This window comes from Symphodus melops (genome assembly GCF_947650265.1).
Source record: "Symphodus melops genome assembly, chromosome: 17".
In the NCBI taxonomy this organism is placed as follows: domain Eukaryota; kingdom Metazoa; phylum Chordata; class Actinopteri; order Labriformes; family Labridae; genus Symphodus; species Symphodus melops.
The window spans coordinates 19,414,602-19,437,932 of record NC_136707.1 but is presented as its reverse complement, the minus strand read 5'-3'; the positions used below and the strand labels follow the sequence as shown (position 1 = coordinate 19,437,932).

The 23,331-nt window shown below is 41.2% G+C and overlaps 2 protein-coding genes across 2 annotated transcripts in view; both read left to right on the top strand.

The window, feature by feature from the left end:
* The first annotated feature begins 1,757 nt into the window (after window positions 1-1,757).
* On the top strand, window positions 1,758-12,504 carry ccnf (cyclin F). The gene is made up of 17 exons (XM_079366731.1): window positions 1,758-2,122; window positions 2,922-3,076; window positions 3,224-3,330; window positions 3,418-3,485; window positions 3,639-3,835; window positions 4,127-4,180; window positions 4,445-4,549; window positions 4,735-4,812; window positions 5,320-5,471; window positions 5,887-6,051; window positions 6,157-6,280; window positions 6,368-6,548; window positions 6,664-6,751; window positions 8,790-8,889; window positions 8,999-9,132; window positions 10,291-10,469; window positions 10,724-12,504. The coding sequence occupies exons 1-17, from the start codon at window positions 2,110-2,112 to the stop codon at window positions 11,152-11,154; spliced, it is 2,331 nt and encodes a 776-aa protein (XP_079222857.1). The 5' UTR covers window positions 1,758-2,109; the 3' UTR covers window positions 11,155-12,504.
* A 1,187-nt stretch (window positions 12,505-13,691) lies between these two features.
* The window catches only part of abca3b (ATP-binding cassette, sub-family A (ABC1), member 3b), a 32,855-nt gene continuing 23,215 nt past the window's right edge, over window positions 13,692-23,331 (top strand). The window contains exons 1-5 of the mRNA XM_079366063.1: window positions 13,692-14,013; window positions 15,148-15,239; window positions 17,059-17,305; window positions 21,360-21,487; window positions 22,417-22,582. Coding sequence (XP_079222189.1) covers window positions 15,186-15,239; window positions 17,059-17,305; window positions 21,360-21,487; window positions 22,417-22,582 — 595 coding nt within the window. The 5' untranslated portion in view covers window positions 13,692-14,013; window positions 15,148-15,185. The remainder of the gene's footprint in view (window positions 14,014-15,147; window positions 15,240-17,058; window positions 17,306-21,359; window positions 21,488-22,416; window positions 22,583-23,331) is intronic.

Below are 23,331 nucleotides of genomic sequence, written 5' to 3'. Positions count from 1 at the left end.
TTAATAATAATTTTAATTATTAACGCATAGGCTACATACATATACATCACACAAATAACCATAGTAAGGAAATATACAATGGAGATTAAAAAAAACAAAGAAAAAAAAAAACACCCCCTCCCCTCAAGGCTCAGAGATAGAAAGAGAAAAAAAAAAAAGTAAATAAAATGAAAAATTATGCGGCTAGACAGCTGGTTTTCTTATCACTATTCTGTCTTTACTTTTAAAAGCACTATAATTGTATAGTAAACGTAAATCAATACCAAAGATTCATATTACCAGACAAGCAGAGTACTCAATGTAATGTAGAGCATTCAATGAAATCTTTAAAAGGATACCAGGTCGCAACAAAATCCCTGCGTCTTTTGCTTTTTTTATACCTGAGCTTTTCCAAAGGCAGAAAGAAAAGTGCCTCCTTCAACTATATGGCGGGGCTCTATTTGACTTCCAGTTAAAAAGGATCGGTCTGTGAGCAAGCAACAATGCAAATGCCAAAGCATTCGCCTGCAAATAAGTAAGCTTACATTTTAGGGGTGCTATTACCAAAATGGCAATGTGGAGATCAGGGGTTGTTTGTCCACAAATATGGGAAAACACATAAAAATATGTCTGTGGTGGAAAAGATTCTAGCAAGCTTGTCCCTGGAATAGTGGAGACGGTGAAGTACCTTAAACTGAATTAACCCGTGTTGTATACACAAAGAAAAATGTGTGTATAGAACAAATAAAACTGTCCCACCACGCCTCCCCAAAGCACCACGCCTCCCCAAAGCACCACACCCAAATCTCTCTCCCATGTAGTTTTGGTTTTGTCCCAAGATACCAAGATCAGTCCCTTTAACAGAATATGCCACAGAGACATATTTCTTCTGAAAGGGTTCTAGGAGGACGTCTTTGTTGGCTTTTGGACGGCAGGTCAGGAAATGAAGGAAACATTTTTTTTGTAAATACACATTTGAAGATATCTGAAAAGGTGAGTTTTGGATAGGTTGTGGCCATTTCTTGTTTAACAATCAATCAAACAAAATCAAACCAAAACTGCAGAAATTAAGTATGCACCTCTCAGCTATTAAATCTTGCTGCTCAGCCTGCAAATACTGAAGTAAGTTTGGCACAATGTCACAAAGTTTTACTGATAAACCTTGTTAAAGCAATAAGGATAAGCCAGACATTGGAACATTTATTTTAAATGAAAGGCTGATGTTGCCTAGATTGCTAAACTATACACATGTTTGTAATTTTAAAATGTTGGAATAGAAGTCCATTAATGTGGCCTGAGTGGCTTTATAGATGCTCACAATTGCTGCATTGTCATACCAATCACCTTAACATCTAATGAATCATAATAATTGTATTATTTCCATTGCCATTGATGTGTCAACAGGAATTACTGTTATTAGATACTAAATATTAAAATAGCCTAACAGGAAAAAATCAAAAGGATTTCATTTTTCTACATGTAAAGTTGTTCTAACGTGACACAAACTCTGCCGAGCTGACACTGCGCCTGTCCCTTTAAACTGGATACCTTTAAACAGCGTTTTCTCCTCCACTACATTTCCCACAAACTACCAGGAGTAGGAGGGATTATATGTTCACTTCGTAATCAGGTCAACCAATCAGAAAGGTTTAATGACGAGCGCGTACTTCGAAATCGCGTCACGTTGTCCAATGAGCTTCTAAAAGCTGTGATGTTTTCAAAATCTGACCAATCGTCACGACTCTTCTCTGTGCTGGCCAATCGGTGGGCTACTATAGGGTGGATGGGCGTCATCTCCTCCGGCCAATCATATTTTAAAAAGAGTTTAAACGGTGGGCGCGGGCGGTCCTAGAGCAGCTTTGGGGGCGGGTCCTACAAAGTGAGGACGCGTGCTTGAATTTGAATTCAGGAAAGGGCTAACACAACTTGTTAAGATATTAGGTTCATCATCTAGCACAGCACAAACAGAGGCAGTGAGAGTTTCTGTAACACTGTATTCCTTAAATTTCGCTGTAATAGCCTTTAATTGGTTTGTGTTACATATTAGTGTATATTACTGCAACATTTAAATAGCTTATTAGTACTGAAGCTCCAGGCATCGCTGTTCAAGGAGATATCACTTCACTTGCAATGAAAGCGGGCGGTAAGTAATTTACACTAATTTAAACTTGTTAATATGACAAAAGGCAATGCAAAGGTTTTATGTAGGACGAGCGTTTGTAAAAAAACGCGTTGAATGAAAATAATTTCGGCAGCTTACTGACGAGCTGCTAGTTGAGACTAACGTAAACCGGCGTAGTCATGGATACTTCCTGTAGTAAACTTGTATTTTTAAAGGTGATTGATAATGACAATTTATGTTCGAAACGAGTGAGTGCTCTTGTTTACGTTGATTCTTTAAGTGTCAAATATATTGTTAAACTTAAGAAAATTTGATGGTCGCTTCACATTAGGACGCTTTTGAATCTCGGGAGGGAAATTTGGGCGCTCACTTAGTTTGATTTTCCAGAGTGAGATACTCAGTGTTCAATTGTTACATAACACATCAACTTCGGCTTATTGAGAGGAAAATGTGAGCTTTAAAAAAAATAATACTTTAAGGGTTATCAACTTTCCATGAATTCAAAGGTTTTTGACGGAGACCACCCGGAGATGTCTTACGTCAGGGCGTTTTGAATGTGTAGGCAACAACCTTCATCTTGCTATTCCTGAGCAGCTAACCAGCATCAGCAGCCTCAGAGCCTGCTTTAAATGAAGTGCAAATATTGGTTTGACATTAATGTGAGAATTAGTTTGTGAACTCAACGCTTGGATGTGAAATTCTTCTGGGTAGTTTTGTGTTTTAAGCGTGCACCTGGAGTGTTTGTGCTGAGGATCACAATCCTTCTTAAGAGTGGCACATCGTATGTTAATATATACTGTATGTTTTCCATCTCTTTTAGTAGTCCACTGCCGTTGTTCAAAATGTTACTCCATCCCAGCGCGGAAACGGGTTCGTAAGCGAACTCCAGCCCTCACCTTGCTGTCTCTCCCTGAGGAGGTCCTCCTCTGTGTGCTCCAGTGTCTATCTGCAGAGGACCTGCTGTCTGTCAGAGCCGTGAGTACATTTACTGTACATGCACTGTAACACTCCAGCATTCATGTGCCGTCCCATCCTAGAGCTGCTCTGACCCACTCATCATCCATCCCCTTCATCTGACAGATAATTTGTTGAAGGACTAATCATCGGGATGTGTTTTTGCAGGTTCACTCCCAGCTGCGGGACATTGTCGACAACCACTCCAGTGTATGGGCCAGGGTCAGTTTCAGGGACAATTGGCCATCCCCCAAAACCTTATGGCTCTTTGAAAGGTACACTGTCAAAAAAAACTGTCCTACTGATGTTTACTTTTCTTCTTTTCCTAAGATTTTACCTAAATCATTTCTCTCCTTTTTCAGAGCTGCTGAGAAAGGGAATTTTGAAGCTGCTGTGAAACTAGGGATTGCTTATTTGTACAATGAAGGACGTAAGTCAAAAAAAAAAGTCAAAAATTCAACAATTCATTTTGATAAGACTTCCTAGTTACATTATCTCTTCATATAATATTATGGAAACTAAGTTCTTGTTGACTCTAGTGTTCCTTAAAGGCTCCCGTCTATGCTTTGGTTCTCTCTTCCAGCACTGCTGAGCGATGAGGGGCGAGCGGATGTGTGTGGTCGCAAGGCCTCCCACTTTTTCAGCCTAGCGGAGAGCCTCCACTCTCCCTTGACAGATCCCTTCATCTGGGTGTTCATCCGTCCGCCGTGGTCGCCCACCGGCAGCTGTTGCAAAGCGGTGGTGTTTGACCGTCTTAAGGCCGAGTGTGACAGCAATGTGGTAGGTCTGACTCTTAGACTCGAGCTTTTCTCTTCTTATTAAGCTTGTGAATGTGTGGCCTGCTATAAGAATAGCATTAGTTTGCAGAATCAGACAGACTCCACATTTTGTGTTTTTAGCGTAAAGTGTTTCCCCCCAAAAAAATTAAGCTATATATGTAAAGAAGGTGGATCCCCTCTAACTATGAAATGAGTTGCACAGAAACAGAAAAAAATGAAGGAAAATTTCGTTTTTATAACAAAGATGTTTCTTAAATGTAAGTATCCATGTGTTTATCTCTTTCTTTCACAGGAGAAGAGAGGACCGTTGTTGCATTGTTTGGCCAGAGTTCTGCAGCTATTTGAAGTGAGTGGGAGTCTATGGGTCTGGCTCGCCCAGTTTCTATTTGTCCCAATCAAAGTGTATAGCCGTGTGCTGCTGTAACAGGGACTTCTTATTAGTACCACAAATGACACAACAGTTTTCTCCTTTATGATCTATTTCATGAGTCCTGATTTGTGTTTCCTTTCACAGCACAATCATTTACTGTATGTGTTTGACTGACTTCTTACTATGTAGGAAGGGGAACATTTTGTTTGTGTTCATCAAGACCTTTATCTCTTTTTCCAGGGGGATGAAAGACGCTCAGATGCCATATCTATGCTCCAAGAGTCTTCACAGGCTGGCTGTCTGCAGAGCTCGTACATGTTGTGGGAGCACAACCGGAAAGCAGCAGTGAGTCTGAGCCTCTCGTTCAGCGTCTGATTGGTCTTCCATATGTTGAATTTAAGCATCACCGATAAATCCATTTGTTCATAGCGTTACATGCAAAAACATTTAATTTGACTGTACTGGACATTGTTCTACATGTGAGTATGTTATTTTTACATGTGATTTTAAAAATAACAATTTCATTTCAGATGGCAGATCCAGGCAGGTACCTTCAGTGCGTGCGAACCCTCAGGGATTATGCTGGCAAAGGATGCTGGGAGGCACAGGTGTGTGTGATTGAAGGCGTATAATTACTATCAAAAGGATGCAGCAGACCAGTTTTCATGTGTCCCTGTGCATTTTCAGGCCTCTAATGGCCAGTTGTCACTTGTCAGCCTGCAGATTGACATGCCCCCCTGTTGTGGTTTAGCGCAATGATACAAAAGAGAATGATCCTGCTTTGACAGCTTTTCATCTGTCACGTTATTTGTTTCATTTCTATTGTTATTTCCCACTCCTCCATCTGTCCACAGCTGGAGATTCTTTTTATTGAAGCACCCAGGCAGTGTCATGGGGGACAGTTGTTTTATTGCCTTTTATAGCTTTGCCATTGTTCAGCGTTGATTTGCAAAACATATGACTCATCTGAATCCAACGTCTTGTAATTACAGCAGCAAACTACAAATGTATTCTTTATTGGATCTGTTGTTTTGTTGCCTAATATCAAGAAGCTGTGTCATTGACTGTGTTTTAAGGAACATTTTTGTTAAGAAGACATCATGTTTCCCTCGCAGGTCTCTTTGGCCAAAGTGTGCAGCAGTGGAAACCCGCTTGGTCTGGAGTCCAAAGCCTGCTCGGACTTAGTGGCTCAACTCTTCAGCTGTAACCCGGCATCAGCACACTGCACGCAAGGCATCCTCAGACGTGGCATCAAGGACACGATGAGGTACACAGACCATCCATGACGACTTTACCGACATTATTACAGTCTGCTGGTTAATATCATCCTTCAAGACAATCAAATGATCCTGCTTTAGTCATGGCGGTGACTCATGTCGTTTGGACCAGCTTAGCTTTCTTTAATCACATCAGTAAAAAAAAAGTAGATGTAAGAAAACACCAGCACAATTTCCCAGTCAAAAAATTTGCATGTAATGAAGCTCAAACATTTCTGTGTACGGCCGGTATATCATTTTACCTTCAGGCAGAATTCAAATAAGGATTAGAGAATCATGGTGGATTTTTAGGATCAGATATATATATATATAATTATATACGGTGTATAGCTATCTTAAGAATTTTCCTCGACGCTCCCCCTTCCACTTGTATGATATTTAGCTCCTACTTCCCTGCCTCTTCAGGTACATCCTGGTGGACTGGCTTGTGGAGGTGACCACCATGAAAGACTTCTCCAGCCTGACGCTGCATGTGACTGTAGGTTGTGTGGACCGCTACCTGGCTCTGCGCTCTGTCCCCAAGGCTCGTCTCCAGCTGTTGGGAATCGCCTGCATGGTAGTTTGTACACGGTAAGAAAGCAAACATGCCAACCCTTCAGATGATTTTATTTTTAATGTAAGAATGAAGACTCTAAAAATCTATCTTTTCACGCTTTTTTTTAATTTTATTTTTAGCTATATCAGTAAAGAAATCCTGACCATACGTGAAGCCGTCTGGCTCACAGACAACACTTACAAATATGAAGACCTCGTTCGAATGATGGGAGAGGTTGTCTCTGTGCTGGAGGGAAGGATCAGGGTGAGTACATCAAACGGTGAATGTAGAAGCTCTGACACTCGCGTCTTGTGGGAATGAAAGTACTCAATCAGTTAACCTTTCCATTAGAGTCCCACACTGCTGGACTATGGGGAGGTGCTGCTGTCTCTGCTGCCCGTGGAGAGGCGGACCACTCACCTGTTCAGCTACATCTGCGAGCTGTCCCTTCTCTACTCGGCTCTCACCTCGCCACCGCCTGCCAAACTGGCCTGTGCTGCACTGCTGCTTACACGAGCGCTACATCACTATGGTAATAACACTCACTGACGCCCACGCGTTGTGGATACTCTTGTAAACAATCAAAAGATTTACAGCAGTCGCAGAGTGTAAAGTTTATGTCCACGTTCATTTATGTCTCCCCGCAGCGCCGCTTTGGCCCAGCCAGTTAGTCGACTACACCGGCTTCTCCAAGCAAGACCTCGTCTCCCTTTCTGTGCTGCTCTATGTCAAGTGGTAAGCGTGATCACTGAATTTCTCTTCTCCTCACCTTGTCTTTGAAATCACTCTCAGAAACCTATGTGAGCCAGACAACAGAGCACAATCAAACCTTCCTCTTCCTTTAGAGAGAAACAGATGACATGGGTTATCGTGACCTTGTGAGAGCACTTGAAAGGCACATTTCAGTTTGGTCCTACAAACACTTTATGTGCTGTGACAGAGGAACAGCCTCCCGATGAGTGTAATCACTTAAAAAAAAAGGGGGGGTGGGGGGTTTGAAGTGGCCTCATTTACAAAGAAGTTCTGGACTTTTCCTCCTTTTTGAATGAGGCTGTTTGTGTGGTGACTCCCGCAGCTAGACATTAGATTGAAAAGAGTTCTGATTAGCACAGTATGTTTTCTAAATGATGGTCGTTGGCAGTTCCATCAATCAGACCTCAACATCATCCAGCTCGTACTCTAAAGGCGAGCACAAAGACAATCAAGTGCATTTTTCTCAAAGTATTGTGAGAGCAAACCTGCCTCTGTAAACCAAGGAGGTGATGACATGGACTCTTTATCTCGGTTGTAAATTATATATACATGAGCTGTACTTTGAGTACTCAGACCTTAAGTGAAGGTTTGTACTGAAGTAGTTATTACTGTTCAAACCCCCCAGATTTAGATTTGATCTATTGTTACCATAACCATCGGTATAAACCCCCTTTGCTTGTGTTGCTCAGGCCAGTTGTTATGCTCTCTCTGTATTTTAGATTGACTTCCATATATGGTCTCCTTCTCTCACACAATGCAAGGACATGATGTTTAGCCGAGACTGCGTGGCACACCTCATGTTGTGAGTGTGGTGTGAACTGTTGTCTTTGAGCCTTTGTATAATCCAAAACCCACTTAGAGTCTTAGAGGGGAAACCCAAATGATCTCCTGTTGTGATGTTATATCCCTAAAAGGTTCATGTCATTGAGTGATCGGTTTCTGTTCCTTATTCCTTACTTTTTTAAATTTCTCGTGACTCCTCTGATTCAATTGTGACCAGTGTCTCTACCTCCCCCATGAGCAGGAAACCCGTGGATTAACAGATGTGCATGTCCTCCAGCTGTTACTTATGGCATTAGATATGTTTGTTGGTGTAATTAGATTATTGAATCCTTCTCTTAGATTAACTTTTTATTCATTTTCAGGAGGCATGTGATGGTCTAAACAGTTCATTGTGTCCTCGGCCAAGTCATGACACCAACTAAGCTTTTGATAATGAATATATTAGATAACAGAAACTGATATATTATAGGCTGGCCCAATTTCAATACTTTCTGAAACCCAGTGTTTTAATAGTATCGAAAAGTATTGAAGCCTAAAAGAAAACTTAATCTTCACTCATAATTTCAACCAAATGGAAACGTTTCCATTGATAAGTGTGTCTGTAATTTAGACATTGCAGAAATGATTACCCTAAATTTGTTGCCTCAGACTTTATTTGTTTTTGCTGTTGTATTGAAATGTGATAAATATTGTTGAATTGTAAATACAAATACAGTGACAACCCCTCTAGCCACCATCCTATTTAGAATATATTCTTCATTCTGATTGGTTTCTTTGCCTCGACTCACACAGCATCTCTGTGTCCGTGTGTGTTCCTTTTGAAAGAGATGATGATGATTAGTGAGGCGTCGGCTGTTTCCATCCAAGCTACGTTGATTAGAACTATGATCGTCTTTAATGTCTGCTGACCATGAAGGTTTTTAAAGAAGAAATGAAACCCTAAGAGAGCTGCAGTCAAAAGACAGAAGGAGGCAGGGCTGGGTATCGGGGGAGGGGGGGGGAGAGGAGCAGGGGGTGTGTGCATGAATCACCAGCTGAGTCACGGAAGCGTGCCTCAGGGTGAGTCACTTTGATAGGTGAACATTGTATCGATAAACTGTAATTCTCAAATGGGCGTGTAACAAGATTTGTCAGCAAGAGTTAATATTAAAGATGGAGCCGGCATAGTGGATCAAACTCAACCATCTTGTCTCCTGCCCCTCACCCCTCCCCCTCTTCATCTGTGTGTCTCCAACAGTTTCAGTCAAGATGTTCCCAAAGATTACAGGCATGTATCTCTCACTGGAGTCAAACAGCGGTTTGAAGACGAGGCCTACCAGAGCATCAGCAAAGAACGGGTACTTGATTTTTATTTTTTATTGTAGGCGGCGAGGGGAAACAAAACATCTTCTGCACCGACATCTCTTAAAAGGTTCTTTGAAACTAATATTTCACGTCTGGTGTAAGGTGATGGACTATACAGAGTTGTGTCAGATCTTGGAGATTCCTGAGGTGGAGCCGCAGATGGAGCCTCCCAGTCCCACTGGTCAGCCAGCAGACATCCACACCTTCCTCGCCTCTCCATCCAGCACCAGCAAGAGGTGAGCAATGCACCAACACACAGCTGTGCCACCACAGCAAATACTGTGATATTAAAAACACCTTTTTAATTAAAAAAAAAAAACAAAAACAAAAAAAACTATTTATGAAAATATTATTAAAATGAATAATTGAAAGTGTTGCGTATCATCAATTCAACCTGCTGGAAGCCATTTTTAGGTTTGCTGAGATTGCTCTGTGTGTCATTATGATGTCATGATGTTATATTACTCTAATGACACCGGGCCAGTGTTACTGCTGCTGTTTCATGGATGCACCTCATATTCTCTTAAACTTTGCTCCACCTCTGTTTGCCCTCTTAAAGGATGATGGTTGGAATGAAATCAGGGATGCAGCATTTGCATGAATTAAAAGTGACCTCATGAATATATAAATGAATACTTGACTAGTATTAAATTATTGTCTTGCTGTCCTAAAGTGCTTAATCTGAATTAGATATATTTAAAACAGAAAGAAAGCAGAGACTTTCACTCCAATGATTCAACAAATCTTACCAACCTAAACGTGAATTTTTACACTCAAATATCTAAATTGATTTAAAAAAAAAGACTGATTACTCATTACATCCTTAAATTACCACCGTTATCAAAGTCAGAAAAGGCCTCAACTTTATAGTTGTAACGCCAGCGTGTCTTTAATGGTGGCTGCCATAACGGCTCACAACATGTTTATCGTTGCTGTGGAAACGCTGGATGTTATGCAGGAGCTGCTTCTGAAAGCTGCCGCACTGATGTATGCATGTACTGCTGTACTGATGTATGCATGTACTGCTGTGATTAAAAATGCCATGTAAAGTAGCTCGTGGGTAAACATTCTCTTCCTTCGGTCAGGTCACGTTCATCTTGACTGTCAACTCGTTTGTTTTTATCATTACAGCACTCTTAATTTGACTTCACATGATATTATTACGAGAACCTGAATCCAGAAAGATGGTGGGGTTTGAGCCGTGCAAATAATTCTGTTTTGAGAAATGACTCACTCTGTGAAAGTTAAATAGTGCCCCTCTCTCTCTCCATGTATCTGCTCTGAGTCTCCTGTCTCTCTTTATCCGTCTACACTCTCCGTCTCGGGAGGCGTTTGTTTGTGCCATCTGCTCCAGTGACTCACCATCACACACTGATTGTCCACTTTCTCCTCAGGAAACGCGATGACGCCATGCAAGCTCACAGAGCCTGTTTCCTGGCCACGCCCACCGCAGAGTTATCCAACCAGGAGGAAACGCTACTGGGCGACATCATGGACTGGAGCCTGGACACTTCCTGCTCTGGATACGAGGGGGACCAGGAGGAGGAGAGCGAGGGGGAGAAAGACAGTAATAGTGAGTGTTAGCAGAGAATCCAGTCTGATTCTCAGCATTAAAATGGACTCTTCTATATATAGACATAATGTGACTAGACATGACTCAGCAGTTGTAATGTCCTGCATAATAAAAGAGAACATACATTAAGGCTTGCATATTATGCAAGCTCAGCGTCATGTACAAATGCAGATGGATGATAGTAGCTGTAAAGTGTGTTAGCATCTGTCTTTACACTTTGTTTTAAACTATTACACATCTTTGTTTTTCAATAGCTTCTATGATCTCCATCAACCTGTCCCCGCTGACGGAGGATGAGAAAAGACTGGAGCACTGCAGAGCACTGTCCAGTGATGAAGACAGCTTCTGTGAAGAAGAAAAGGATGAAAGTAAGGATATAGAAGCTCCGAATCAAACATCCTTCCCTGCAGATCTCCACACTTCAGGATACTCCTCCATCCAGAGTGTCAGCCCTTCATCCACATGCTCCTCCTCTCTCATGCCTTGCACATTCAAGACCATTACCGCGTCTTTGGGCGCAGCCTCTGCCAATGCCCAGCCAGGTTTTCGCCTTTTGGTGCCCATGCAGAGGCCTCGTGGCACCTCGGGAAAACAAGTGAAGAGGAAGAACTCGGCAGCTCATAGCGGAGGTGAAGTGGAAAGAGAAGGGGACGAGTATTCTAACGCGGGCTTCCTGAGCCTTTAGACGGAGGATGTTTGAACATCGTCAGGCCACCTGCTCAGCTGTTGTCCTCCAGCACTTTGCTCTTGATGCTGTTCCTCACTCATGTCAGTCTGCACTGATCCATTTGTCGCCAAAAGATGGAGAGACTTTAAGTTTAAAAAAAAAAAAAGCAAGGTAAAAATAAATTAAGATTAAAGTACCTCCCATAAATATAGACTCACAGCTCTGAAACCACTGGAACAAGGCCGGACTTTTCTCAGGACCCTGGTACAGTCTCTGTTACTTCTGCCTTCTACAACAATCTATCTCTGATAGCATTAGATGGTTAAAGAAATCAGACCTCATGGATTTGTTTTGGAAATAGTGTTAAGATCATATATTTTAGTAAAAGAAAAAACAACTGAAAAACATAGCTGTCGTGTTATTGTTTTGGTTATCAACTTCTCTGTAATGCACTGTCCAAGATGCTCTCTTGTATTTGGTGAATGTCATCAACTTCCTATAGTTGATCTGATCCCTATCTGCATCTGAAGCCTGGAAAAATCTGATTGTATTCAGTTCTCGTTCAGTTTTGTCCGTAGTTCTCCGTGTGTTTGCCAAAGGTACTGTTTGTGTTTTCAGAGATATCTGCTGAAATCGAACCAGAGCTGTGAAATGAGTCTCTTAATTCTTCCTACATGCTCAACCGTTGGAGTGTTGCTTTTTGATCAATTTTACTGAAAAGAGCTCTTGCACACTAATCCCTCCAGTACCAGTTGAAAGACTTTAAAAAAAAAAGAGACGATAATGGTACTGAAAAAAAGAATCTAGCTGGTCAAGTATCCTAACAAACCTTATCTTTTCATCCAGATGTTTGGTGCTACACAGCCACTAAGTTGTACTGTGCCCACTTTCCCTCTCATGTGATTTAGGTCTAGCACTTTTAGCATCACAGGAGGGCAATTCGATGACATTTATCTGTTTCTGGCTTGAACAATCAATGTGAAAGTATTTCTGAATGGATTTGCTTTGCCTTCTTGGATTGAAAGAGCAGCTCGGACACTAAAGGGAAAAACATGCTTGATGGGGTTTTGAGTTCAGGGCACTGAGTATACAATACATGAAATGACTGTGACTGACTGTAATCCCATTTTAAAACCGTTACTCCAGACTGCTCATCACCTGGGTTTTTTTTTTGTGTACATAGTTGTATATGTATAAAATGAGAGAGAACAACATGCCACTACTACTTGAAATAGTTTTCGCTTCATGCCAAAAAGGCAGTTTTCTATGTGAAATGTCTGTTTTTTCTAAAGTACAGTGTTTCCTCTATAGGCCTGTTATGTGAATCTATAATTTTGTATTAAGTTCAAATAAAACAAGCCATCATGCTAGTTTCATTTCTGTGTTATTTTTGATGCCCTTATCACCAGAAGAAGTTTTTTTTGGACTTTATAAGTAACTGAGTCAAATGAACACAGCAGGAGTTTGAGTTTTTTAGTGTTAAATACTTTTTTTTTTTAAATTCATTTGTTTGGTCTCAAACCTTCCTGAATCATAAAATAGTTTTTGCTACTAAACATCCGGCATTAAAAAGCACATTGAGGGTATTTCCAGAGACATTTTTTTAATTGAATGGGCTGGTAAAAAAAAAAAAGCATTACCTTTGTAATCCCACCATAAAGATCTCAGTGCTTATGTTGAAGCCATCTCATGCTGGGTTACAAACTGGAGTGTAAAATAAGAACATTTTTGTAAAGCAGGCAGGATCTAATTAACAGACTATTGAGCTGCATTATGGGAATCTTGTGACCCAGTCAGTTTCATGCCTGATTATGTTAAACTCTATGGACAGGTGTTGAGAATTAGTACTATGCTAAAACACCTCAACACTGCATCGGATTCGTCCAATGGTTCTGTGGTGTCTATGCCAAACAAAGTCTGTCTAGCCGTGAAATGTGGATATCACAGCTGCATTGATTTGAAATTCACTGTTTAAATATGTCTGTTACAAACTCTGAAGCTATTAAAATAACAGCAAAGAGTAACCTTATATGGCATCAGATGTAGTTTTGTCCCAGTTAAGTACTGCCTGAAACAGTTCAACAGATTAATACAACTACTTCTGCAGCTCCTTTCAAGGAATCGTATTTGTAAGAATAAAAACCATTGGACTGAAGGGGTCTATAAAAATATAGCTGTAATGCATAACATGTCAATTAGGGAAAGAATAACTTTGTCAGACTGATGCCTGACCGTTTTTAAATAATGCGGGAGAAATGAATTATATTGCCAATAAGACAGAATGTTAGTGAAAAAAAAAACAGCATACCTTCATAAATATTGCATTTTTTATAGAGCTCCTTTGTTTCACACGACAATTAGAGTTTCTTCTGTTTCGCTCCTTTATTCTGTTTATTGTTTGTCTTTTAAACTGATGTTATTATTAATTTGAATTAGTATTTTGTTATTCATGTTTGAATTCATTCCAAAATCAAAAAACGTAGAGGATGGGAATTTGGGGGGGGAATAGCGAAAAAACAGACCCAGCTGTTCGAATCACGTGACACCCCGCTCCACGGAGGTCACGTGACGTGTTTTGTTGACGGTTGTCGCTGCGTTTTGCACGATGAGTTCACGAGCTTATCCTGCCGCGGCTGCTGCAAAGTCATCGCCTTGTTAGAGGAAGGAGGTGATAAAAAAAAACTGGCCGGCTGCGGGCGCCCTGAGCTTGAACTAATGCTAACCGAGCCTTGACAGTGTCGGCGGAGAGAGAAGAAGCCCCGTTGTGATGGTTTTTGTTGTCGGTCTGACACTAAAAGGAGGAATTGTTTTCACCTCCCAGGAAAGAGGGACCCACGGCTTGTGAAGTTCATATGACGAAACCTGCTCTCTGCTGAGGTAATTTCAAACATTTACCTAATAAATCACTAGTGAGCGACATCGTTTGACTACATGTCCTTGTTAAAAGTGTGTTAATTGAAAAAAAAAGTTCCCAAAGCGAGCTGTTATACCTAGCTTTGTCCCTCCGCTTCATCATTAGCATTCATCAGAATCCTTAGGGATTGAAGGGCAGGTTCACTGTCCAATCAGAAACTTCAAAATGCTGTGGCGGACCAATCAGAGAAGAGCAAGGCGGTTTCTCAGCAGTAAGGAAAAGGTTCACGTCTGTAATGGCCTGCTTGTGTGTATTTTCCTTTATTTGGAACAAACTAGTAAAGGAATAATCTCTCTAGGTATGTAGCACATGGTTTTATGGATTAAATTACACGGATAATACATCCGGATGACCCATAATACAGCATGGAAGGGATGTAGTTTCTCAGACATGAATGGCACCAGTGTGAAATTTAGACAGTCCTTGAATGACCTGTTTTATTACATTAATGAACTGAGTGCTGTGAAATTAAACTCCCATGAGGCTAACAAAGCCTAGAGTGTCTATAAACTTTTATATTGATCTTCACATTCATTGATTCCCCCCCCCCCCTTACTGACTGACGGTCCCCAGTGGTTACCTGTGAATGTCACTGCTAAATACAAATGCAGCTGTTTTTTTAAGTTTGTAAACTATTATGTCACCTATAGAGACATCTGTGTTTCCCATTTCCTTTTATACACACAAAGAAATGAAATCCACTGACTTGTCAAACTGTTGGATTATGTAGATGTCATTGACCTGCTTTTTATCTCTCGCTCATGTTTTCTCCCCTTTCCACCTGAAGTAAATGCGAGCTGATATCGTTCTTGTTATACTTGTAAAACTTGCTTCCAATTCTTATGGTGTTTTTTTTTTCCACGGCGTCCACTTTGTGCAGGGTTTTTGATAAGTCATAAGTTGAACATGATGCTCATTGTGATACGACACATAGATTAATTTCACTTCTCTTTTTTGGGTTTTTTGCTTAACAGAAACTTAAGAGGGGGGGGGGGGTTGTCAGAATTTTTGGACAACACAAACAAAAATAAATGTGTCCAAAAGTGAACTTACAGCAGCGTACAACATCACAAACCTCTCTGTTTCTGTCTCTCCAGCCGCTGTAGAGGGCTGACTAGAGTGTGTACCGATCAAAATGGCTATCATACGACAATTCAGACTGCTGGTGTGGAAGAACTATCTTCAGCAGGTGAGTTGTTACAAGGTTAATCTTCACCCAGCTCGTTTGATTCCTTATTAGGTGCTGACATTGTTTCAACATTGTTTAATTAAAGGCAGTCGTGTTTATAGAGCAGACGCCTTCATGGCAGTGTGTGTGAAGTTATAGCTTCATGGGGAATCATAAATACAAAAACCTGACTAACATTTAGTTTCCATCGACTGGTGATGGTACCCAGCCACTTGGAAACATATTGATCTGATTAATATACAGCAGGGCTGCACTGTTGTTGTGTCACAGGTTCCAGCTAGGTCAACGCTTTGGTTGCTGTCACAGCCTTATATGGCTATCTGAAGGGGAAATCACTGTTCATATCTTTTTTTTTTTCTTGAGGTCATTGTCACAAACATCTTGAGCAATAAACAACACGTCCACTTTCTCATTGTTGATTTAAAGATCCACGTTACAAAACAGACATTTGCTTCCAACGTGAATAATATTGATGCTTCTTGCGTGTTCATCAGTGGCAATAATATTACACAGAAGTATCTATTTTATTTGTTTTTATTTGATATATGCCTTTATTTGAGAGAAAGGACAGTTGACACAGTTGAAAATCAAGGAGAGAGAGAGAGAGAGAGAGAGGAGAGAGAGAGACTGTCTTCTTCTTACTATCTACATGAGGCATGCAAACTAAACGCTTATCTATTTTATATTGCCGCCCGAGTACAGCAAACATCAGTACAGTATATATGTTTATGCAAACTTGAACAAACCAAAAAAAACTGAGCTAAAAACTAAAAAAAACATGTTAAATGCTTAAATATAAAGTGGTGTTAAGGTTAAGAGCAATCAATGAATCCTACATATAATAAAGACACACATTTAAAAAGCTAAGGTAAGGTAAAACATTTCTGACCCTTTGCTCCTACTGTTTTTAAAAGTCAGTAAACATGTTAGGCTGGCTCAACACCATACCATCACTGTAAACCTCCCACAGAGACTCGGCCTGCTATACTAGCAGCTCTGCATGAAAAACAACTTTATCAGTGTCGGGCTTTTAGCTGAGTTTACAGAAGATTGGAGAGAATTCTTTTCTCCAAACGGTGCCAGTGAGTTGCACCGCATGGAAACTTGCATAGCTTTAATATCAGTTGATCATTGCACAACCCTGCAGCTATTCATGCAAGAGATGTAGGCTGTCTGCTTCAGATCATGCCTGCTGAGTTGTAGTCGCTCCAGCAGATTTTTATCCACTCGCTGCTCTTCCAGTTGTGGTCGTCCGGAGAGATTTCACAGACTCCATTAAGAGCAGGCAGGAAAAATACTGTCTCGCTGTTGCTCGGCCAAAATCGGCCGCATAACAGTAACAAAGTGCAGTGCATGTTCATCACTGAAACTGTGATGCTTTGCTACATTCAACCTTTTTTTTGCAAAGTGCTGACATCATTGGGCCTGTAAAAGCCTGCTGTAAGGAAACAGCACAGTCCTGATATGGGTCATTCAGCTGTTTTAACGAGTCCTTGGAAAACTGTTCTCATTTCGAAATGATTATACTCTTAAACGTTGTCATTGACTCGTCCTTGTTTATTCAACAGCGATATGTTAATCATGTAACAGTAAGTATAGACCATTTTAGAAAAGTGTTCTGTATAGGGAGGCATTATAAAGGAAATCTATTGTTATTTCTATCGAGTCAAGCTGTTTGAAATAAGTCAAGACCAAGAACAAGGTATGAGAGACTGGTTCAAGACATTTAGGAATCATGACCACGTCAAGACCAAGTCAAGAATGTAGAACGTTTTCTTCAAACCCTGAATGACAGATCGCCTCTATCACTGCTCTACAGAAACGTCAAATCCTGGTCACTCTGGTGGAGATCCTCCTGCCCCTGCTCTTCTCTGGAATCCTCATTGTGCTACGTCAGAAGGTTCCTTTTAAGGACAACCCAAACGCCACCAATTATGAGAGCTACTCCGTGGACAGGCTACCCAAAGGCTACTTCACACAATTACAGCTGGCTTATGTGCCCAGTAACTCCAGCGCCGTGCGTCAGGTGGCAGAGTACGTGCGAGGGAGTCTCTTCCTCTCCTCAGGTAGGTCACACAAAACCAGAAAACAGTGCTATAAAGATGAATCGACAGTAGCTATTCAGTTACACACCACTCTCTCCAGTTACTTGATTTCTTGTATTGGCAGTTCTGGTTTTCAGTGAAATCGTTGGATTATTTTTGGGGGGGGGAAACAAACACTTTTTGCTTGAAGTAAAGATCAATACAACGTCAGGGCCTGTCATGTTAATCAAAGTCTACAGCGAACAGCCATGAAGCTTAAGTTAGCATGCAAATTCGAAGAGGAGGAACAGTAGCATGACTTGGTAAAAGGTAACAAAATCTACCTGATTATATATTTAAACCTTTTCTTCTCTTACTTTGATGTCTTCAAACACCGACTTACAGAAAGAAAAGTTTGTGGTTTTAGACGGACTCACGCGCGAGTGGATTCCTCCCGTTTACGGTCCTGATCAGAAGCAAAGCTAACAGGTTGACTTTAGCTTTTATTTTGACTTTAAAGTCTGAAACACATTCCCGAAAATATCAAAACTATTCCTTTAAATATGACTTTGCTCTGAAGAATTTCAAACATTTCTCACACTAGTTTGAACGCAGTTTAAGCAGATTATTCCATAAAACTGAAAACAATTACCGTAAATTCCGGACTATAAGCCGCTACTTTTTTCTCACACTTCGAGCACTGCGGCTTCTACTCCGGTGCGGCTAATGCATGGATTTTTTATGGGGGACAATGAGCTTCTGCCGCAAAAACATTTGACTTCGTCACGTCGGATCTTAATATCAGTCATTTTGCGCTTCATGCACGCACCCTCATGATGGAAAACACACGGAGAAATACATATGATGTAGCTTTCAAGTTAAAGGCGATCGACCTGGCTGTCAAAGAAGCTAACAGAGCTGCTGCACGTTAAGATGACACTGACAGCGACAACAGAGACTGAGGAAGTGAGTAATGAAGTCATTCTGAGGCAGTGAATGGATGGACTTTTTCTTGTGAAATATATTACGGTCATCTTTTTCATCAGCCATGTTACAGACACCGTCGGCTAGGCTTCGTATTGTAACAGTTCATGTTGTAAAGTCAGTAGTTGATAATGTGTTCATAATTCCGATTATGTGGAGAGTCAGTGAATGCACCAGCGCGAACGTGTTGAGTGGCTGTATGAGAGAACGCTGGGGGAGAGAGTTGGATTGTTACGGCAAGTTATGTGTTGCTCTCGGCTGTAAACGGCGTGGTCACGGCCGACAGTGATCGGGTTAAGTAAAAGTTATTATTTGAACGCTCTCGTCGTCCTTTAACGTCCGTACGGACGCTACAGTATTTGCGGATGTTACCGGTAGCCTACGTCTGTGTAAATGGCTCTTGTTATAGCGTGGACACCTGCGGCTTATAATCAAGTGCGGCTTATATATGTACAAATACATTGATTTACTTATTTTTAGCCGGTGCGGCTTATATCCAGGTGCGCTCAATAGTACGGAATTTACGGTACTCACTGAACACAATACTAAATGTGACTGACACATGAACTCCCAAAGGAACTCGTGTTATTCTCTAAATTCTGTATTCATATTTAAAGCTTCTTTATGATGAGATTTATTCACCAGTCAAATAGCATTTCATTTGAGTATCATTGTATGAAACTATCAACGCTCTTCCACCTGTGCTTTGTGGATCACAAACATCATCACCTTTCAGAGTTTCAAGCGGTGATGATCCTACATGTGCAGTTACTTTCCAGTGTAGTGACCAGGTCGTCATTATTTCTTTTCCTCAAGTGTTTGATAAATGCATTGGAGAGATCAGTGCAATAAATGTGTAAATGTGGCCCCAAATATCCCTCATCGGTCACACCTCACGGTGTTCATAGAGGTTTTAAAGACGTACAGGAAGGTATAAAAAGATGTTTACCATCAGTGTCATTTTGATGTTATTTGTCAATTGAAATAATTTTTAAAAAAAATTGCTTTTACTTAAAGAAATCCTAAAATCCTCATATTTCAGAAATGCTTACGATTAAGTATTCTGCTGTCACTCAAGCAATCTGGATTTCACAGCTGAAAAGATGAATATTTACATTACCTACTACTAAATACTACAGCCCAGATACTGACTGTAAACTGGGTCACAGCTGGGAATACTGGTTCCTCTTGACACAGCTCTCAGGAGAGCAAACAGGCCACACCCTGCTCTGGTGTCAGACTGTATCAGCCGAGCTCGTACAGATGAAACACACACACACACACACTTCTGCACGACCAGTTATCCAAACAAATCCTCCACAGTGTAAACAAGCTGTTTCCATATTCGTTTTGCTTCACAGATTCACAGTAAACCAGCAGCAGAAAGAGAGCAGCAGGTAGATGTGTGACCTGCACGTTGTCTTGCTTTGTGAGATCCCAGCTCAGCCATTCATGAATAATTCAGCGTTCAGAGAGGAAGGTGTTGGGGGGGGGGGGGGGGGTTTCGTATGTCATGCGCACTGAAAAACACAAAAAAGGTGACCTCTTGCTCTGAATAAAATGAAGGATCCTGTTCAACAGATGAATCTGAATGCCTTTTAAAAGCCCTTTGATATTTCAGAGTTTTACACATTCAAACAGCCCTGGGATCAAACAAAAAAGAGATACAGTGTGAAGGTGGAAGCTGTTGAAACTGCTGCTTTATGTGTCACGGAGTCGATTGAGAAACAGTGTTTTATGAACTGAGACAGCCTACATTGTGTAATATCAATCTTTGGTTGCTTAATAAAGGAGAGATGTTAATCTGTTGTGCAGACCCGCCTGTCTGGGAAGCTTTAACTCTAAATACAAATAAACCGAGCTTATTATGTAACACATAATCAAACCAGGGTTTGCCAGCCTTAATTGCCTGAAGCTGCAGGTATATCAACCACCACAAACTCTACCACTTGTGACTGTCTTCTTGTTGAGGGTGTTTAAAAGATTAACAGCCGTCCTTTAATCTAAACTTTACCCTGCGATTGAAATGAGCACATTTAAGAAGCATACAATCAGCCTGTTGAACTTTACTGTACTACACTGTTTAGAGCTAGCAATCAATTCTTCTAACAGTGAATTATTTATTTTAGCGCCTCATGCATTACTAGTTAGTTAAGCTAGTTATTACTTAAACAGTTCACACGTTGGTTGTCACTGGTGCTGAATCTTTTAGCGCTCTCCTGAAAAATGTTCACTTTGTGTCGTTTTTGGCGACCCCTGTGGACAAAGCGGTGCCTCTTATCGCTTTGCTGAATTTGTCCTTTACATGAGCAAGTAGTGACCATTTAGTCTTAAAAATACGAAGGCGGGAACATTTCCAGACGGCCTGTTTGAGCAGACATTTTCTGAAAAGTGGAGCAGAGAATAAAAAACAGAGAGGATGGACTTTCCTCATCATTGGGGGGGTTTGTAGTCATTCTAGAAATGCACATAAGTGTTTGTGTTTGGCAGCTGGCTGTGCTCCCTCTGTGCCCTCTGAATGTCTCCATACGGTTGTTTACTTTAATGGGACTGACCTCGGTTTAACCCGAGGACCGCTGTGTAACATCGGCTTCCTTTTGTCCGACTCAGAATACCTGCATGTCTGCTCGATAAGAGGAATAAAAAAAACTGCAGTTACGAAATCGAGCTTTAAGAAAGAAAGAAGAAATATAATCAGAAGTGAAAAGAGGCGGATCTGTTATAATTCTCCTCGTTGTTTTATTTCGACCGGTTTCTCGCTGTCTGTCATATTGTTGGTGTTCGGCTGTGTCTTTCTTTGTTGTTTATTTCTCTTGTCTTTATCTGCAATAAAGCAGCCATGTCAAGAAGCATGCACAGTAAGTGGGTGAACTCTTTTGAGGGAATTTGACCTGTCGGGTTGAAGATATAATTTTTAATTCAGGATGCCGTCAGCATCTCACCAAACTTCCTGACAATCAGGGAGAATAAGCAGGAGCACCAAGGTCGGCCAATGAGACAGCCATGAAAACACATGTACGTGAGATGAATACCACACTGCAGCTAATGTGATTTTTGTGTGTGTGTGTGTGTGTGTGTGTGTGTGTGCGTTTGTGTGTGTTTCTTTCCACAGTGCGTGGCTTTGAGACAGAGGAGCAGTTTGAGGACTTTGTGAGGAATGACCCGCAGTCAGGGAAGATTCTGGCTGCTGTGGTGTTCGAGCACCCTTTCACCCACGACGATGAACCGCTGCCTGTTAAAGTGAGAGGCTGAATACAAACGCAGTGTCTCTCTCACACACACACACACACACACACCGAAGGAGAGTTATAACTTCTTTAGGAACACTGAGCTGAAACATACCATGCTAATCCTGCCTTGAATAATTAGAGGGCTTTAAAATACTTTCCAACACACAGCTTTTGTCTTTGAGTAAAAAGAAGGTAATGCTTTAAATCCATTACATGTTTTTCCAGTATTACAGGTTGTTCTCCTCCTTCAACAACTGATTGTTTGCTAGTCAAGAAGTTGTTTTCTGGCCATTGTCTGGTTTAAAAATAGAATAAAGAGTCTCAAGCTTAAAGAGAAAAGCTTGTGTTTCGGTCAGTTTTATAACAAAACGCAACAGCACGATGTAACTTGAAGCCCCTGTAACAGTTTCTAGCCAAACCCTGATCATTAATTTTACCGTCACATATGTCACAGTGGGTGATTATCTATGCTGTGCACACTCTCACAGCTTTATACTCCAGTGGATTTAGGTGAGGGGCTCGGTTGGGTTGTGCGTGCACAAACAGGAGAGAGCAGGAAAAAGCCCCCCGTTATGTATAAACACCTCAACAACATGTATGAGGACATTTTTGAAGAAGTCGGTGGGAACACATTTGACAGCTTGTGTTCCCACATGTATCCCACTCGCACAATGTCAGGACGTCTTCATGAGTGCAGTGAAAGTGGAAGAGGGCTTAGCTGATTTAACATCATTATAACTAGCTGTAGTGAAACGTTTCATCTTGTGTAGCATGAAAAACAACATTTTGTGTAATTTACTTTTATCGTTTATTTCAATCAGGGACAGTGAACAAAATAAGTAGCTTTCTTTTTTTCTTTTTTCTTTTTTTGATTTGTGATCTAACCCACCTCCCAACCCCTCCTGACTCTCTGTCCCCTCTCTGCACACTCGTGTACAGGTGGGCTACCATCTGCGGTTCACCTTCACCCCACGCAACGCCCCAGCCAAGGAGAAGTCGGAGCTGAACCCGAACAGCGACCTGGACTGGCACACGCTCAGCCTATTTCCACTCTTTCAGCTGCCAGGGCCGAGGGAGCAGTACGACAAGGATGGAGGCACACCAGGTGAGGACTCCCGTCTCCGTCTACCTGATGATCCGTCTCGTCTTCTGCCACTTTTACAGTCTTGCAAACCAACACACCCTGTCTGCTTTATTGCTACTAAACCTTCGTCACAGTTTTTATAGTCTGACATTAAATCTTCACATTTCGTGGTGGAGCCGCCCACATTAGAAATATTACATAGGTGCCAGAAAGAGAGGGAGTGTGATTGATAAAAAGCTCTCTCGCTCTCCCACTACTCTGGAGCATTAGGCCTCGCTTCAGGAGGTGTTTCCATGGCAACCGCTGCCTTACACATCTTTGGCGTGATCTGTGTTGTCTACTTTTGGCAGTGATGCCTTGTGCCCCCGCCTCCTTTGTTGGGCTTTTAAGAGGTGTCAAGCTCTGTTATGGAGCCATCAAATACAGAATACTAAACTCTGTCTCACTTTTGATCCTGCAGAGCACAGCTGCTCAGAAGGTTTCATCTGGAGAAGAAGAATCCTCTTTTTGTCTATGTAGGACGAGACTATCCTTCTTTGAATTTCTCCAAGTAAAACTGGACAGGATCAGCCTTCTCAAGATAGGGACTTCGAGGGATTACAAACTACTCTAAATGGCTTTTAATAGTAAATGCTTCATCCAAAGGGGAGCACTGAAATCCAAACTAACTGATCGTTTCTTACATCTGCTTTGAATTAAATATCACACGTCTGATACTAACAGCCATAAAGTGAATTCATGTATGGAGGCAAAATGTCACATTTTTTCAT